Source organism: Trachypithecus francoisi, unplaced genomic scaffold (genome assembly GCF_009764315.1).
Source record: "Trachypithecus francoisi isolate TF-2019V2 unplaced genomic scaffold, Tfra_2.0 Lachesis_group11, whole genome shotgun sequence".
Lineage (NCBI taxonomy): Eukaryota > Metazoa > Chordata > Mammalia > Primates > Cercopithecidae > Trachypithecus > Trachypithecus francoisi.
Genome location: NW_022681456.1, coordinates 94384839 through 94403167, shown reverse-complemented (window position 1 = coordinate 94403167; position 18329 = coordinate 94384839). Strand labels below are relative to the sequence as shown.

General features: G+C 40.5%; 1 protein-coding gene and 1 long non-coding RNA gene across 2 annotated transcripts in view; both read left to right on the top strand.

Annotated features, from left to right (window-relative positions):
- MUC19 (mucin 19, oligomeric) overlaps positions 1-18329 on the top strand; it is a 211467-nt gene that overhangs the window by 128780 nt on the left and 64358 nt on the right. The window contains 24 exon segments of the mRNA XM_033223489.1: positions 1339-1395; positions 1530-1580; positions 2251-2304; positions 2986-3039; positions 3996-4049; positions 4188-4241; positions 5193-5246; positions 5395-5448; positions 6049-6102; positions 7095-7148; positions 7273-7326; positions 8202-8255; positions 9014-9067; positions 9188-9241; positions 10177-10230; positions 10362-10412; positions 11096-11152; positions 11309-11362; positions 11931-11984; positions 12105-12158; positions 13118-13171; positions 14041-14094; positions 14251-14304; positions 14878-14931. Coding sequence (XP_033079380.1) covers positions 1339-1395; positions 1530-1580; positions 2251-2304; positions 2986-3039; positions 3996-4049; positions 4188-4241; positions 5193-5246; positions 5395-5448; positions 6049-6102; positions 7095-7148; positions 7273-7326; positions 8202-8255; positions 9014-9067; positions 9188-9241; positions 10177-10230; positions 10362-10412; positions 11096-11152; positions 11309-11362; positions 11931-11984; positions 12105-12158; positions 13118-13171; positions 14041-14094; positions 14251-14304; positions 14878-14931 — 1296 coding nt within the window.
- On the top strand, positions 15050-18309 carry LOC117090279. The gene is made up of 5 exons (XR_004439959.1): positions 15050-15105; positions 16497-16550; positions 17419-17472; positions 17627-17680; positions 18255-18309. It is a non-coding gene; the product is annotated as an uncharacterized LOC117090279 (long non-coding RNA).

Here is an 18329-nt window from a genome sequence, read left to right as displayed (position 1 = left end):
CCCAGGCTTCAGAATTCTCATCCTTGCCCTGTTGTGGGGTGCTGAGGTGAATACATAAAGGAGAATGAGGGCCAAGGAAAGACAATTACTTCTTAACTGGAAGCACAACATGTATTCTGATCTGAGTTGTTCTGCTAAAGAATTTCAGAAACTGGTTATATTAGTTTATTCTCACACTGCTTTAAGGAACTACCTGAGACTAGGTAGTTTATAAAGAAAACAGGTTTAATGATGGACAGTTCTGCAGGCTGTATGGAGGCATGGCTGGGGAGGCATCAGGAAACTTACAATCATGGTGGGAGGCGAAGAGGAAGCAAGTACATCTTCACTTGGTGACAGGAGAGAGACAGAGAGTGCAAGAGAAAGTGCTACACACTTTTAAAGAAGCAGTTCTCGTGAGAACTCAGTATCACAAGAACAGCAAGGGGGAAGTCCAGCCTCTGTGATCCAATCAGCTCCAACCAAGTTCCTTCCCCCAACACTGGGGATTGTAATTCAACCTGAGATTTGAGTGGGGACTGAGAGTCAAACCTTATCACTGAGTTATCTAAGTCAGGCATTGCTCCATTTCCTGTGTGACAATTTTAGTACTCTGGACACCTGGCTGAGGCCCACTGACCTGCAGCAGCCTCCTCAGAACCCCCAATTCTTCCATTCTGCCCCTCATGATTCCACAAAGTACTATCACCTGCTGACATCTATTGAACATATTTATTATACTTGTTTATTTTCTGTGTTCCCTCTCCCACAAATGGAAATCTCACAAGGCAGAGACCGTTGTCTGTTCTTTTCACTGAGAAGAGAATGTCAGGTACAAAGGATTGCTTACAGCGTATAAGATGAGTGACAAGTATATGCTTATTTTGAGTGTTACTCTGTTTACTTCAACAGCTACGACCACGGTTTCACCTGTTGCGAGCAGCAGTTCACAGGGTCCCAAGCCAGGTAGGATGAACTACTTAAAATCACCAGCGGGAGGTATAAATATCTGATTATCACAATATTATCAATTACACAAACAGGAACATTTAGAATGTTCAAGACATTTTTCCTCCTCCAGGAACACCAGGAAACTACATCACTGAAAGTGAAGTTAGTAAAGTGAATTTAAGTATCCTTCCTTTTTAAATTGAATTTAAGCTATTACTGTTTTTGAATAGGCTGCAGGGGAAAGGATAATCCATAGCAAATCATCTGTCAATAGTTGGGGAAAAATTATTCATTGTTAATTTCCTTCGGAAACCAGAGCTCTTAGGAAAGGTCTTCTAGTGGTTGAGGAGCACACTGATGATTCCAGTATTATTTGTCCTATTAGCTCCTTTATTTTTCTCTTTTTAGGTACTTCTGGAGAATTCTCTGGGACAACCATTTCATCTGGAGGCTTCCACACAGGTAGTTGAATGGGAATGAGTTCCTCATCTGGAATGCATGATAACTTTGCAGAGCTGCAATAAAAAACTAGCACTGTGATAGTTTTCCACAGTATCTCAGATTCCCCAGACCTCTTTGTTTTCTTCTTTCCTCGGAAGCCACAACTCTCATAGGAGGTAGGGGCAGTACTGGAACTGAATCCAGAGCAGGTGAGGCGGAGCAGCTCATGATTTGGGATTTACCGTGAATCATGACTCTCATAAGCATGACTTGTTTGGAAGTGGGCTTTCCTACAGAATATTTTGCATTTATTTCTGGACAATGCATCTTAGCACAAATAGTTCTGCCTTTAAATTAAATATTTTCCCCAAAATTTACCAATATCCTATTAGAAGTGAAATGGCTCTTGTAATTGTTCTGAGAAATTTCTCCTGTAATGTTATATGTAAGTATGGCCAGGATATTAGTAGGAGCAAAAAACATTTGTGATCCAGGGAAGGAGAGATAACGTAAATGAATCCTAGAAATACATGTACATAGAGGTTTCCATGCCCTTAAAACAATATAATTATTAGTACTTTCTTGACATCTCAAATTGCCAGCAAACTTTTTTGTGTTTCATTCCTGGCAGTAAATTGGTGAGTATGGAAAATTGTGTCTCTCCCTCTCATGGAATGTATATTGCTTCAAGCTGAAGAACTGGCCCCTCTGATTGCATTGAGAATTAAATGGTTCTGCAGGTTGACAGGGAACTCTTCAGAGCTCCTCCCATAATTAGATATCTCTTCTGGTGTTATTGTTTATGAGAGTAATTCCCTATCTGTTTCATGGCCTTTGAATATTTTCCAAATATGTCTTTTCTGTTTTCCTGTCTCTCAGAGTCCACAACTTCCCTACAAGAAAGTGCAAAGACAAGAGGTGGAATAGCGACAGGTGAGCATTACTGGTTCATTGCACTCACTTGCTAATAAGATCCAATAAAGCCTGTGGCTTGAAAAGTATCCGTACTCTCATTTCTCCCATATTAACATTGTTAGGAAAGTTCCTGCCATTTTTCACTGACTAAATACAGAATCTCAAATTTCATTCTTATTTCTTGTGCTTGAACAGACTCTTCTATTGCCCCCCAAGGTAAACATGCAGCCATTTGACTGACAGTTACATAGAAAATCTAGAGTTAGCTTCTATCTCCCTATTCATGAAATCTTGAGAAAAGGAAGCCTAATACGTTAAAAAAAAATTGGGTAAATAGACCATGGGAAGAATATTATCTGAGAAGTGTAGAGATTAGTTTCTGGCATTTAAAGGCCAGTTTATTGAAATAATGAATAAGTATACAGCCTGTGTCCATTTATTTGCTTAATACTCTTTTCTCACGTCATGGTAATGAGGTAATGACCCCCCATTGCCCCATCCCTTTATTAATAGCTACCAATGGGGCATTCTCTGGAAAGACTCTGGAACCTGGGAATGATAACACAGGCAAGTCAAAAAGCACACAGGGAATGCTACACCATGGCTGCACAGGTGTAACGTAACCTCCTAGGGTACTAGGGTAATGTAACCCTGTATTCCCCATATTGCAGACTTCATGCTTGCTTTCTTTTCTCTCAGAGGCCACAAGTTCCACAGGAGGGGTCAGAGCCACTGGAACAGAAGCTCCAGGAGGTAAGGTTCGCCAGTCCCAAACCTCAAGGTTCTCCTCATTGCCCTGTTGTGCTGAGGTGAACACATAAATGAGAATGGGGGCTAAGGAAAGGGGGTTACTTCTTGTCTAGAAGCACAACATGTATTCTGACTATCCTGAGTAGTCCTGCTAAGGAATTCCTGCCACTTGGTCATCTAAGTTAGGCATTGCTCCCTGACCTGTGTGATAGTGTTAGTTCTCTGGACACCTAGCTGAGACCCACTGACCTGCAGCAGCCTCCACAGAACTCTGATTCTCCCCACTCAGGCCATCATGATTCCACAAAGCACTATCACCTGTTGCCATCTCTCTAACATGTTTATTACACTTTTGCATATTTTCTATTTCCTCTCTCACAAACACAAATCTCACAAGGCAGATACTTTGTCTGTTCTCTTCACTGAGAAGTTGATGTCAGGCACAGAGGAAATGCCTACAAAATATGAGATGAGTGACAGGCATATTCTCATGTAGAGAGTCACTGTTTACTTCACAGTTTCACTTGGTGTCAGCAGCAGTTTATTGGGTCTGAACGAAGTCAAGGAGGCTACTTAAAACACCATGGAAATGTAAAAATATCGACATAAGTGTATTCTTAAATACCTGATTATCACACTATCACCAGTTATACAAATAAGAACATTGGAAATATCAAAATGTTTCCTTCTTTTTCCCACTGGAATGACAGGGAGCCACATCACTGGAAGTGAAATCAGTAAAGTGAAATTAGCTTCCTTCTTTTTTTTTTTTTTTTTTTTTGCTAGGGTACAGTGGAAGGAATAGTCAGTGCGAGAACATTAAACAATAAGTTCACAAAAAATTATAGTGTATATTTTTTCTAAAATAGACGTTGTCAGGAAAATTTTCCAATAGTTCAAGACCACATTGCTGATTCCAGTACTGCTTGCTCTGTTAGCTCTTTATATTCTCGTTTTAGGTACCTCTGGTAAATTCTCTGGGACAACCATTTCATCTGGAGGTTCCCACACAGGTAGTTCAATGAGAAGGAAATCTCCATTTTGCGTGCATGATAATTTTGTAGAGCTGCAGTCATAAAATAGCTCCTCAATGTTTTTTACTCATATCTCAAATTCCCCAGACCTCATGATTTTCCTCTTTCTTTCCTCAGAAGCCACAACTCTCGCAGGTGGCAGGGGCAACACTGAAAGTGAATTCAGAACAGGTGAGGAAGAGCAGCCCACAATTTGGGAGTTACTATGAATCATAACTCTCATGAGGATGACTTGCTTAGAAGTAGGCTTTCCTACAGAATATGAAATATGTATTTACAGACAATGTAACTGAGGCCAAATATATTTTTAATTTAATATTTCCCTATAAATATCCTAAAATCCTCTTTTCAAATGGGTTGACTCTTCTAGATGAGGTGTAAATGGGATGTAATTGTTTTGAGAAATTTCCACATAATATAATGTATAAATATTTCCAGTGTAATAGTAGAGGTTAGAAAACAGTTTTGATTCCAGGAAGTAGAGATAACACAAATGAACTTTAAAAACATGCCTGCATAGATGTTTCCTTGCCTCCAAAGCAAGAGAAATAATTATAGTATTAGGTCAATGGGGAGCAATTAGGAGTAATTAGTTCTGGTGTTTTGTAGCAGTGAGGTGCCTATGGTCAACAATATTATGGTGTACATTCAAATATCCTTGACAAGAAGGTTCTGAATGTTCTGCCCACAAAGCAATGATAAGTGAGATGATGGATAAGCTAAATATCATGACTTGATTATTACATAATATATACATATATCAAAACCTCCCATACAACCCCCAGAAATATGTATACTTACATAAAAATTAGGAAGAAAAGTAAAAATAGATTAAATTATCATGAAATAAAGAATTTTTTGTCTTCTACCTCTGGCAGTGTAATGGGTAAGTATGGGAGAAAACCACCTGTTTTGCTGTCATGGAATGTCAGGTGTAATCCCCAAATTTTGCCCCTTTGACTGCATTGGTAGTTTATTAATGAATGGGAAAACACATCAGAGTGGCAGCCAGAGAAAGTGACCTTTGACATCTTAAAGATGTAAACAGATTCCTTCTAGAGGCAGGTCTTCAGGAGACAAACAGGAGTCACTGTGGTGGTGCCAGTTCCCATTGTGTTTCAGCCACCACTGGGGTAGTTCCTGCCACAACTGTTGCCCCTGGCCGTTCCAAGACAGGTAAGTCAACAGGTTGACATGGAATCTTCTACATGCCTTCGCATAATTAGATATCTCCTTTGTATTATTTTTTGCAGGAGTAGCACCATATCTTCTCCACAATCCTTAAATATACTCCAGGTAACTCTTATCCCTTTGTCTCCCTTAGAGGCCACCACTTTCCTAAGAGTAAGTGGAACAACAAGTGTTGGAAGAGCCACGGGTGAGTGCTGCTAGGCTAATACTTGTAATTCCTAATGACACCTTCAATAGTCTTCTGAAAATATCTACATGATTTGTCTATGCTATATTGTGAAAATTCATAAAAAAGACTAGACAGTCTCCTTATTTCCTGAGCTTACAAAGTCCCTCACTAAACCATCATGATGTCAAACCAATGACAGATAAATAAGTAATATGGGGAGAAAATTCTTATCTTCCCCCCAATGAGAAGGACATGATAGTTGATAACTGTCTCAGTAAAATTGCTGTGGAAAGAAATGTTGCGTGGGACAAATATGAATTTCTTCTAGCACTGTGAGTCTCAGAGTAATAGTTTGCTTCTAAGTGGGGATTTGAGATTCCTATAGAAACCAAGTGGAAATAGAGTTCAGCTAGTGACACCATCTCTTTCTTGTTGTAGGTATTACCGTTGTAGTCTCTGGAAAAACACTGAAACCTGGAAGTTACAAGACAGGCAAGTCTGAAAATACATGCAAAATCTGGACATAGGCACCTTTATTGGCATACTCTGCCCATAGCGCCGTGTGTACTCTCTCAAAAACTGGTCTTCACTCCTTCCTTTCTTTTCTCTCTCTCTCAGGGGCCACAGCTTCCATGGTAGGGGGTGACACCAGCCAAGCAGAACGTCCAGGAGGTGAGTTTTTTACTCTGAGGCTTTGGTGCTTTTATCAAATCCCTGTTCTCTGCAGTGAAGACATTGATGTGAAGGTGGGCTGAGGAAAGGGGCCCACATTTCCTCTGGGAACACAGCATGCCAGAGTCACAAAGCTGGTTGTGCCTAGGAATTCCCTGGACTCATCTGGCTTATCCCTCTGGATTTCTAGCAGCCCAGGCTTGCAGAGCTAGTTATTATGTAGCAGGCATAAGGGCAGACTGCTGGATATCCCCCACCAATCAGGGCATACAATTTGCCTTTTATACAATTTGCCTTTTTCCCAAAGGGTTTACTAACATCTTTCGCACTTGATTATGTGTGAATATTTATTATATTTCTTGTTCATTGCTGGCCTCCAGCTGCTAGAATGTAAGGTGCATTAGGAGAAAGATCTTTGAACATTTTGCTGACTGATACATCCCAAGGTCCTAAACAATATTACACAGAAGAGATGCTTAATAAATATTAGTGGAATGATGAAATAAATTATTTTGAAGTAGTTCATTCTATTTAATCGGTACAACTATAGTTTCACCTGAAGTCAGAATTCCAAGCCAGGTAGAATAGATTGAATAAAGTCATCACATGGCAATATTAGAGTTAGAGAGTTCTTTTTTAAACATGTGAATATCAAAATACCTGAAGTAATTGATGAGAAATATTTATAAAGATAGAAGGTAGTCTGCTTTTTTCTTCTTAACACATCATTGTCACATCAGGAAGCCCAGCTTCTGGAAGTTCAACAGGTGAGGGGGAGATAAAGTCTCCTTTCACATTCTCTGGGATCTATGGAAAGAGAACCCCAGAAGCAACAATGTTCAGTTGAGGGGCAAAGAAATAAAGGGATAGTCATTCACGGTTCATTTCCTTCCAAAACACATGTTCTTAGGAAAGGCCTCTAGTGGTTCAGGATCATATAACTTCTTTTACTATTCTTTGCTCTATTAGCACCTTTACTCTTCTCATTTTAGGTACTTCTGGTGAATTCCCAGGAACAACCAGTACATCTGGAGATTTCCACACAGGTAGTTCAACAAGAAGGAAATCCTCATGTTGAATGTATGATAACTTTTTAGAGCTGCAATCATAAAATAACTTTTTCCTTGTATCTTCAATTCCTTACACCTCTTGATTCTCTTTTTCCCACAGAGACCACAGCTGTGACAGGAAGCAGGGGCAGTATTGGAACTGAATCCATAGCAGGTGAGGAGCAGGCCAGGATTTGGGAGTTATTTGAATTATGACTTTTATTATTATGACTTGTTTAGAAGTGAACTTTCCTGCAGAACATTGTGCATTTCTTTTTTTGGGAAAATGAATCCAAGCCCGAAGAACGTTTTTTTACATTTAATTTTTTTTTTTTTTTTAAATACACACAAATTACCAATAGTGTCTTTTGAATGTGATGCCTCCTGAATCTCTTTTGAGAAAGTTCTCCTATAAGGTTATAAACACTTCCAGGGTTTTAGTATGAGCTTAAAACAGTTGTTTTGTTCTTGGGAAGTAAAGACAAGGTAAACGAACCTTGAAATCATGCCTGGTAAAGGTTTCTATGACCCAAAGCAATACAAATAATAATTATTTTATGAATGTCTAAAATTCTCATTAAGCTTAATTTTTTTAAAGTAAAACCAATGAATATGGGAGGAAACCACCTGTCTTCCTCTCATGGAATTCCAAGACTATTGCCACATGTTGAGAAATTGATCACTCTTACTAGTTTGATAATAAATTTGTTAATGAGAAAATACATCTGGCCTATCATCAGGGAAGAACCAGAAAAAGAGTTTTTTGGATATAGTGATGATATGCTTAGATTCTTTCTAGAGCCAGATCTTTGGGGGAAAAAAAACACAAGCACCATAATGACCACAGTCCTCTTGATGTTTCATCCACCACTGGGATAACTCCTGGCACAATTCTTGCCCCTGGCAGTTCCAATACAAGTGAGTCTACAGGTTGTCAAGGATCTTTACATAGATGCCTCATTTGGTGCAGTTCTATCCATGAATAATATATCCGTTTCATGGCCTTTCAATATTTTCCAAATATGTCCTCTCTGTTTTTCTCTCTCTCAGAGACCACAACATACATTAGAGGAAGTGGGACCACAAGAAGTGGATTAGCCACAGGTGAGCATTTCATTCACCTGCCATTAATACCCACAAAGGATTACAGACTGAAATGTATCCATGCTAATCATTTCTCCAAACTGAGGATTATTAAAGATAATCTTACCATTATTCATTGACTGAGGTTTCAGATTCTCAGATTTTGTTCTTATTTCTTCTGCTTTGAACAGCTTTGAACAGAAGCTGTGAGATAGAGTTAGCTTCTATCTCTCTAGTCCTGAACTCTAGAAGAAAGTAAAAAATTACTTGGTAAATATTTTGTCACATGTATATTTTATGAAGAATATGCAGATTACTATTAGGCATAAAAAGCCCAGTTTACAGCCGGGCATGGTGACTCATGCCTGTAATCCCAGAACTTTGAGAGACCGAGGTGGGAGGATCACTTAAGCCAAGGAGATTGAGACCAGCCTGGGTGATATGGTGAAACCCTGTCTTTACAAATAATAATAATACAAAAATTAGCTGGGCATGGTGGCATGTGCTTGTAGTCCCAGCTACTCAGGAGGCTAAGGCTGGAGGATGGCTTGAGCCCAGGAGGTAGAGGTTGCAGTGAGCTGAGATTGTGCCATTATGCTCCAGTCTGGGTAAGAGTGAGACTCTTGTCTCAAAAAAAAAAAAAAAAAAAAAAAAAAAAATCCCAGTTTACTGAAATAATAAATAAGTATGCAAACCGTGTCTCTTTATTTGCTGATACTGTTTGCCAACTTCATGGTAATGAGGTACTGACCCGTGACTACTCATCTCTTTCTTAGTAGCTACCACTGGGGCATTCTCTGGAAAGACTCTGCAACCTGGGAATGACAACACAGGCAAGTACAAAAGCACACAGGGAATGGTACACCATGGCTGCTCGGGTGACAGGCCCCTAGGGTTACATAACCTTGCACTCCCCATACTGCAGACTTCATGCTTGCTTTCTTTTCTCTCAGAGGCCACAAGTTCCACAGGAGGGGTCAGGGCCACCAGATCAGAAGCTCCAGAAGGTAAGCTTCGTCAGTCCCAGACCTCAGGGTTCTCCTCATTTCCCTGTTGTGCTAAGGTGAACACATGAATGAGAATGAGGGCCAAGGAAAGGGGGTTACTTCTTGCCTGGAAGCACAACATGTATTCTGACCATCCTGAGTAGTCCTGCTAAAGAATTTGATTCACTGGCTTATGTATGTCAGGCATTGCTCCATGACCTGTGTAACAGTGTTAGTTCTCTGGACACCTAGCTGAGGCCCACTGACCTGCAGCAGTCTTCTTGGAACCCTGATTGTCCCCGCTCTGCTCATCATGATTCCACAAAATACTATCACCTGCTGCCATCTGTCAAACATATTTGTTACACTTTTTGTTTATTTCCTGTGTTCTCTCTCCCACAAATGTAAATCACATGAGGCAGAGACTTTCTTCTTCTCACTGTCAGACACAGTGAAAATTCTTCTAGAATATGAGGTGAGTGACAGGCATATTCTTATGTAGAATGTCACTCTGGTTACTTCCATTGGTACCAACACAGTTGCCCTTGGTGTCAGCAGCAGCTCACAGGATCCCATGCCAGTTGGCATAGGCTACATAAAGACACTAAAGGAAGCTATGTGTTTATTCTTAAAAACATGATAATCACAGGATTACCTGTTCCATAAAGGAAAACACTTAGAATGTTCAAGACTTTTCCTTGCTCCTGGATCACCAGAGAGTCAAGTCACTGGATATGAAATCTGTAAAGTGCGATTAAACTTTCTTCTTTCTAAATAGGCTGTGATGGAAGAAGTAGTCAGTAGCAAAACAATAGTCAATGCATTGGAGGGAAAACCATCATGGTTCATTTCCCTCTGAAACAGAGAATCTGAGGAAAGGTCTTCCAGTGGATCAAGGCAGCATTGCTGTTTCCAGTGTTGTTTGTCCTATTAGCTCCTTTACCTTCTCATTTTAGGTACCTCTGGTGAATTCCCAGGGACAACATTTACATCTGGAGGTTCCCACACAGGTAGTTGAATGGGAAGGAAATCTGCATCTTGAATGCATGATGACTTTGTAGAGCTGCAGTCGTGAAAGAGTGACTCAACGCTTTTTACCAGTGTCTCCCAGACCCCTTGATCCTATTCTTTCCTTTCTCAGAGGCCACAACTTTCACAGGAGGCAGGGGCAGTAAAGGAACTGAATCCAGAGCAGATGAGGACGAGCAGCCCATAATTCGCATGTTACTGTGAATCTTGACTCATTAGGATGACTTGTTTGGGAGTGACTTTTCTGCAGAATATTATGCATTTATTTAGGGATAATGAATCTTAGGCCCAGTAGAACTTCCTTTAGATTTTATAGTTTCTAAAACTTTGTCAATAGCCTCTTTTATACTGAGATATCTATTGCATTTGTTCTGAGAACTTCCTCCTGTGAGGTTACATAGAAATGTTGCCAGGGTATTACTAGGAACCATGAACAGTTTTGTTGTAGGGAAGAAGAGAAAACTTAAGTGAACCTTAGAAACGTTCCTAAAGAGTGGTTTTGATGACTTAGAAGCAAGAGAAATGTTTAGTATATTCTTGATGTGTAAGAGTCCCAGGAAAATTGTTTTTGTCTTCCGTATTCTGGGAAGTAAAATAGTAAACATGGGGACCACCACCTGTCTCCTGATGGAAGACCAGAAATATTGCCTTAGGTTGGGGAACCTGACCTTCTGATTATTTTGCTAGTAAAATGGATAACGAGAATTATACAGGGTACCACATCAGGAAGAATCGGTGAAAGTACCATTTATAAATAATTCAGATAAGCCTAGATAGTTTTTAGAGGCAGGCCTACAGGAAAGGGAAAAGTTGATCATCATGGTGATCACACTCTTCCTTGTGTTTCAGCCACCACCAGGGCAGCTCCTGGCACAACTCTTGCCCCTGGCAGTTCCAACACGGGTGAGTCTGCAGGTTGCCAGGGAACCTTCAGAGCTCCTCCCATATTTCGATGTTCGATGTCTCCTCTGCTGCTGTTCTTTCAAGAAGTTGCATCATGTTCTTTTCATGGTCCTTGAATATTTCCTAGTATGACTTCCCTGTTTTTCTGTCTCTCAGAGGCCACAGCTTCCCTAGGTGGAAGTGCAACGACAAGAGGTAGAATAACCACCGGTGAGCATTACTGAGTCATTGGACTCACTCTTTAAAAATATCCATTAAAGGTTATTGCTTGAAATGTATGCATGCTACCCATTTCTGCAACACTGAGCATTGTTAGGTAAAATCTTACCTTCATTCATCAGGTTGGTGCGAAAGTAATTGTGGTTTTGCTATTGAAAATCATAACAGATTGGAAACTCAAAAATAGCAACTCAGTGATAGCAAATCAGAAACTCAAAATTTAATTTATTTATACACTTTAAGCAGACATTTCCTCTAGTCCCCAAGGTGATCATGCAGCCATTGGACAGTTATATAGAGAATCTAGAGTGATAGCTGCTAGGACCCTGTTCCTGAACCCTAGAGAAATGGAGACCCAATAAGTAAAAAATTCCTTTGGTACTATACCATGGGAAGGATATTATATGAGGAGTATATGGATGACCTTTTGGGATTTAAAGCCCAGTTTCCTGAAATACTGAATAAGCATACAGATTTATCCATTTATGAGGTTGTTACTCTCTGCCCACTTGATGATGACAAGGTACTGACCCATGACTACCCATCTCTTTCTTAATAGCCACCACTGGGGCATTCTCTGGAAAGACTCGGCAACCTGGGAATGACAACACAGGCAAGTCAAAAAGCACACAGGGAATGCTACACTGTGGCTGCTCGAGTGACAGGCTCCTAGGGTTACATAACCCTGCACTCCCCATACTGCAGACTTCATTCTTGCTTTCTTTTCTCTCAGAGGCCACAAGTTCTACAGGAGGGGTCAGGACCACTAGGTCAAAAGCTCCAGGAGGTATGCTTCGCCCTTCCCAGGCTTTGAGATTCTTCTTATTGCCCTGTTGTGCTGAGGTGAACTCATAAATGAGAATGGTGGCCAAGGAAAAGCGGTTACTTCTTGTCTGGAAGCACGACAACTGACCATCCTGAGTAGTTCTGTTAAGGAGTTTCAGAAACTGGGCCATCTGAGTCAGGCATTGTCACATGGCCTGTGTGACAGTGTTAGTTCTCTGGACACCTGTCTGAGGCCCACTGACCTGCAGCAGCCTTCCTGGAACACTGATTCTCCCCACTCTGCTCATCATGATTCTGCAAAGTACAATCACCTGCTACTATCTTAGTACCATGTCTTTTACATTTCTTGTTTATTTCATCTGTTCCCTCTCCCACAAATGTAAATCACATGAGGCAGAGACCTTTGTCCCTTCTTCTCATTGAAAGAAGACTGTCAGGCACAGTGGAAATGGTTCCAGAATATGAGAGGACTGACAGGCATATTCTTACGTAGAAAGTCACTCTGTTTACTTCAATGGCTACCACCCTCATTTCCTTCATGTCAGCAGCAGTTCACAGGATCCCATGCCAGTTGGCACAGGCTACAGAAAAACACTAAAGGAGTCTATAAACATATCCTATGTGTTTATTCTTATAAACATGATATTTACAATATTACTTTTTCCACAAAGGAGAACACTTAGAATGTTCAAGACTTTTTCTTGCTCCTGGATCACCGGAGAGCCAAGTCACTGGACACGAAATCTGTAGAGTCAGATTAAACTTCCTTCTTTTTAAATAGCCTGTGATGGAAAAAATAGCCAGTAGCAAAACCATAGTTTATACATTGCAGGGAAAATCATTCATGATTCATTTTCTTCAGAAACAGAGATTCTGAGGAAAGGTCTTCCAGTGGATCAAGGCAGCATTGCTGTTTCCAGTGTTGTTTGTCCTATTAACTGCTTTACCTTCTCATTGTAGGTACTTCTGGTGAATTCCCTGGGACAACAATTACATCTGGAGGATCCCACACAGGTAGTTGAATGGGAAGGAAATCCTCATCTTGAATGCATGATGACGTTGTAGACCTGCAATCACAAAATAGCAACTTGATGCTTTTTGCCAGTGTCTCCCAGACCTCTTGTTTTTATCCTTTCTTTTCTCAGAGACCACAGCTTTCACAGGAGGCAGGGGCAGTACAGGAACTGACTCCAGAGCAGGTGAGGATGAGCAGCCCATAATTCGCATGTCACTGTGAATCTTGACTGTCATTAGGATGACTTGTTTGGGAGTGGACTTTTCTGCAGGATATTATGCATTTATTTAGGGATAATGAATCTTAGGCCTGGTAGAACTCCCTTTAGATTTTATATTTTCTAAAACTTTACCAATAGCCTCTTTTATAGTAGGATTTCTATTGAATTTGTTCTGAGAAGTTTCTCCTGTGAGGTTTCATAGAAACGTTGCCAGGGCATTACTGGGAACTATGAACAGTTTTGATCTAGGGAAGAAGAGAAAACTTAAATGAACCTTAGAAACATTCCTAAAGAGTGTTTTTCATGCCTCAGAAACAACAGAAATGTTTAGCATGTTCTTGATGCATTACAGTCCCAGGGAAATTGTTTTCGTCTTCCATATTCTGGGCATAAAATAGTAAATAAGGGGGACACTACCTGTGTCCTGATAAAGACCAGACACATGGTCTCAAGTTGAGAATTTGGACCTCTTGATTGTTTTGCTAGTAAAATGGATAATGAGAATTATACAGGGTACCACATCAGGAAGAATCAGTGACAGTACCATTTATAAATAATTTGGATAGGTCTGGATAGTTTTTAGAGGCAGGCCTACAGGAAAGGGAAAAGTTGATCATCATGGTGATCACACTCTTCCTTGTGTTTCAGCCACCACCAGGGCAGCTCCTGGCACAACTCTTGCCCCTGGCAGTTCCAACACGGGTGAGTCTGCAGGTTGCCAGGGAACCTTCAGAGCTCCTCCCATATTTCGATGTTCGATGTCTCCTCTGCTGCTGTTCTTTCAAGAAGTTGCATCATGTTCTTTTCATGGTCCTTGAATATTTCCTAGTATGACTTCCCTGTTTTTCTGTCTCTCAGAGGCCACAGCTTCCCTAGGCGGAAGTGCAACGACAAGAGGTAGAATAACCACCGGTGAGCATTGCTGGGTCGTTGCACTCACTTTTTAAAAATATCCATTAAAGATTATTGCTTGAAATATATGCATGTCACATATTTTTCCACATGGAACATTGTTAGGTAAAATCTTACCTTAATTTATTAAGTATATCAGGTTGGTGCAAAAGTAACTGCAGGTTCGCTGTTGAAATTAATAGGAAATCAGACACTCAAAAATAGCAACTCAGTGATAGCAAATCAGAAACTCAACATTTAATTTATTTATACACTTTAAGCAGACCATCCCGCTCGTTCCCAAGGTAATCATGCAGCCATTGGACATTATGTAGAGAATCTAGAGTGATAGCTGCTAGGAGCCTCTTCCTGAAATCTAGATAAATGGAGACCCAATAAGTTAAATTCCTTTGGTACTATACCGTGGGAAGGATGTTATATGAGGAGTATATGGATGACCTTTTGGGATTTAAAGCCCAGTTTCCTGAAATACTGAATAAGCATACAGATTTACCCATTTGTGAGGTTGTTATTCTCTGCCCACTTGATGATGACAAGGTACTGACCCATGACTACCCATCTCTTTCTTAATAGCTACCACTGGGGCATTCTCTGGAAAGACTCTGGAACCTGGGAATGACAACACAGGTAAGTTCAAAGCCACACAGGGAATGCTACACCGTGGCTGCTCAGGTGACAGGCTCCTAGGGTTACATAACCCTGCACTCCCCATACTGCAGACTTCATTCTTGCTTTCTTTTCTCTCAGAGGCCACAAGTTCCACAGGAGGGGTCAGGGTCACTGGGTCAGAAGCTCCAGGAGGTAAGCTTCATCATTTTCAGACTTTGGGGTTCTTCTCACTGCCCTGTTGTGCTGAGGTGAACACATAAATGAGAATGGCAGCCAAGGAAAGGCGGTTACTTCTTGTCTGAAAGCACAATATGTATTCTGACCATCCTGAGTAGTTCTGTTAAGGAGTTTCAGAAACTGAGCCATCTAAGTCAGGCATTGTCCCATGGCCTGTATGACAGTGTTAGTTCTCTGGACACCTGTCTGAGGCCCACTGACCTGCAGCAGCCTTCCTGGAACACTGATTCTCCCCACTCTGCTCATCATGATTCTGCAAAGTACAATCACCTGCTACTATCTTAGTAACATGTTTTTTATACTTCTTGTTTATTTCATCTGTTCCCTCTCCCACAAATGTAAATCACATGAGGCAGAGACCTTTCTTCTAACTGACAGGACTATCAGGCACAGTAGAAATGCATCTAGAATATGAGAGAAATGACAGGCATTTTCTTTTTTTTCTTTTTTCTTTTCTTTTTGTTACACTTTAAGTTCTAGGGTGCATGTGCACAACGTGCAGGTTTGTTACATAGGTATACCTGTGCCATGTTGGTGTGCTGCACCCATTAACTCCTCATTTACATTAGGTATATCTCCTAATGCTATCCCTCCCCACCGCCCTCACAATAGGACCTGGTGTGTGATGATCCCCTTCCTGTGTCCAAGTGATCTCATTGTTCAATTCCCACCTAGGAGTGAGAACATGCGGTATTTGGTTTTCTGTTCTTGGGATAGTTTGCTGAGAATGATGGTTTCCAGCTGCATCCATGTCCTACAAAGGACACGAACTCATCCTTTTTTATGACTGCATCATATTCCATGGTGTATATGTGCCACATTTTCTTAATCCAGTCGTGACAGGCATATTCTTATGTAGAATGTCAGTCTTTTCACTTCAGTAGCTACCACCACAGTTTCCCTTCCTGTCAGCAGCAGTTCACAGGATCCCATGCCAGTTGGCATAGGCTACAGAAAAACACTAAAGGAAGCTATAAATGTCTCCTATGTGTTTATTCTTAAAAACATGGTAATCATAGGATTACCTGTTCCACAAAGGAGAAGACTTAGAATATTCAAGACTTTCTCTTGCTCCTGGAACACCAGGGAGCCAAGTCACTGGACATGAAATCTGTAAAGTGAATTTAAACTTCCTTCTTTTTGAATAGGCTGTGATGGAAGAAATAGTACCAAAAAGAAAAAAAAAAAAAAAAAAAAACAGTAGTGCATACATTGCAGGGAAACCCATTCATAGTTCATTTCCTTCAGAAACAGAGATTCTGAGGAAAGGTTTTTCAGTGGATCAAGGCAGCATTGCTGTTTCCAGTGTTGTTTTTCCTATTAGCTCCTTTACCTTCTCATTTTAGGTACTCCTGGTGAATTCCCTGGGACAACAATTACATCTGGAGGTTCCCACACAGGTAGTTGAATGGGAAGGAAATCCTCATCTTGAATGCATGATGACTTTGTAGAGCTGCAATCATAAAATAGCAACTCATGCTTTTTACCAGTGTCTCACAGACCTCTTGATCCTATTCTTCCTTTTCTCAGAGGTCACAACTTTCATAGGAGGCAGGGGCAGTACAGGAACTGAATCCAGAGCAGGGGAGGATGAGCAGCCCATAATTCACATATTACCATGAATCTTGACTCTCATTAGAATGTCTTGTTTGGGCATGGACTTTTCTGCAGAATATTATGCATTTATTTAAGTATAATGGATCTTAGGTCCCACAGAATTTTCTTTAGATTTTACTGTTTATAAAACTTTACCAATAGCCTCTTTTAAAGTGAGATTTCTGTTGCATTTGTTCTGAGATGCTTCTCCTGTGAGGATACTTGGAAATGTTGCAAGGGTATTACTAGGAACTATAAACAGTTTTTATCTAGGGCAGAAGAATTAACTGAAATGAGCCTTAGAAACATACTGAAATAGTGGTTTTCAAACCTCAGAAGCAACAGAAATGTAAAATATATTCTTGATGTGTAAGAGTCCCAGGAAAATTGTTTTTGTCTTCCACATTCTGGGGAGTAAAGTGGTAAACATGGGGGCCACCACCTGTCTCCTGATGGAAGACCAGAAATATTGCCTTAGGTTGAGGAACTGGACCTTCTGATTGTTTTGCTAGTAAAATGGATATGGAGAAAATATACAGAACATGACATCAGGGAGGATCATGGAAAGCACCATTTATAAATAATTAAGATAGATCTGGGTAGTTTTAGAGGCAGGCCTACAGGAAAGGGAAAAGTTGATCACCATGGTGATCCCACTTTTCCTTGTTTCAGCCACCACTAGGGCAGTTCCTGCCACAACTCTTGCCCCTGGCAGTTCCAACACGGGTGAGTCTGCAGGTTGCCAGGGAACCTTCTGAGCTCTGCCGTATTTCGATATTCGATGTCTCCTCTGGAGCTGTTCTTTCAAGAAGTTGTATCACGTTCTTTTCATTTTTCTTGAATATTTCTTAATATGCCTTTCCATTTTTCTGTCTCTCAGGGGCAACCGCTTTCCTAGGTGGAAGTGCAAAAACAAGAGGTGGAATAACCACTGGTGAGCACTGCTGGGTCATTGGACTCACTTTTTAATAATATCCATTAAAGGTTATTGCTTGAAATGTATGCACGCTACCCATTTCTGCAACATTGAGAATTGTTAGGTAAAATCTTACCTTCATTCATTAATTATATTAGGTTGGTGCAAAAGTAACTGTGGTTTTGCTATTGAAAGTAAGAGCAAATCAGAAACTCAAAATTAGCAAATCAGTAATAGCAAATCAGAAACTCAAAATTTAATTTCTTTCTATACTTTAAACAACCCTCCCACTAGTTCCCAAGATAATCATGCAGCCATTTGATAGTTATATAAAGAATCTAGAGTGATAGCTGCTAGGACCCTGTTCCTGAAACCTGGAGAAATGGAGACCCAAAAAGTAAAAGTTCCTTTGGTAATATACCATGGGAAGGATATTAAATGAGGAGCATATGGATGACCTTTTGGGATTTAAAGCCCAGTTTCCCGAAATATTGAACAGGCATACAGATTTATCCACTTTGAGGATGTTATTCTTTGCCCATTTGATGATGACAAGGTACTGACCCATGACTACCCATCCCTTTCTTAATAGCTACCACTGGGGCATTCTCTGGAAAGACTCTGGAACCTGGGAACGACAACACAGGCAAGTCCACAAGCACACAGG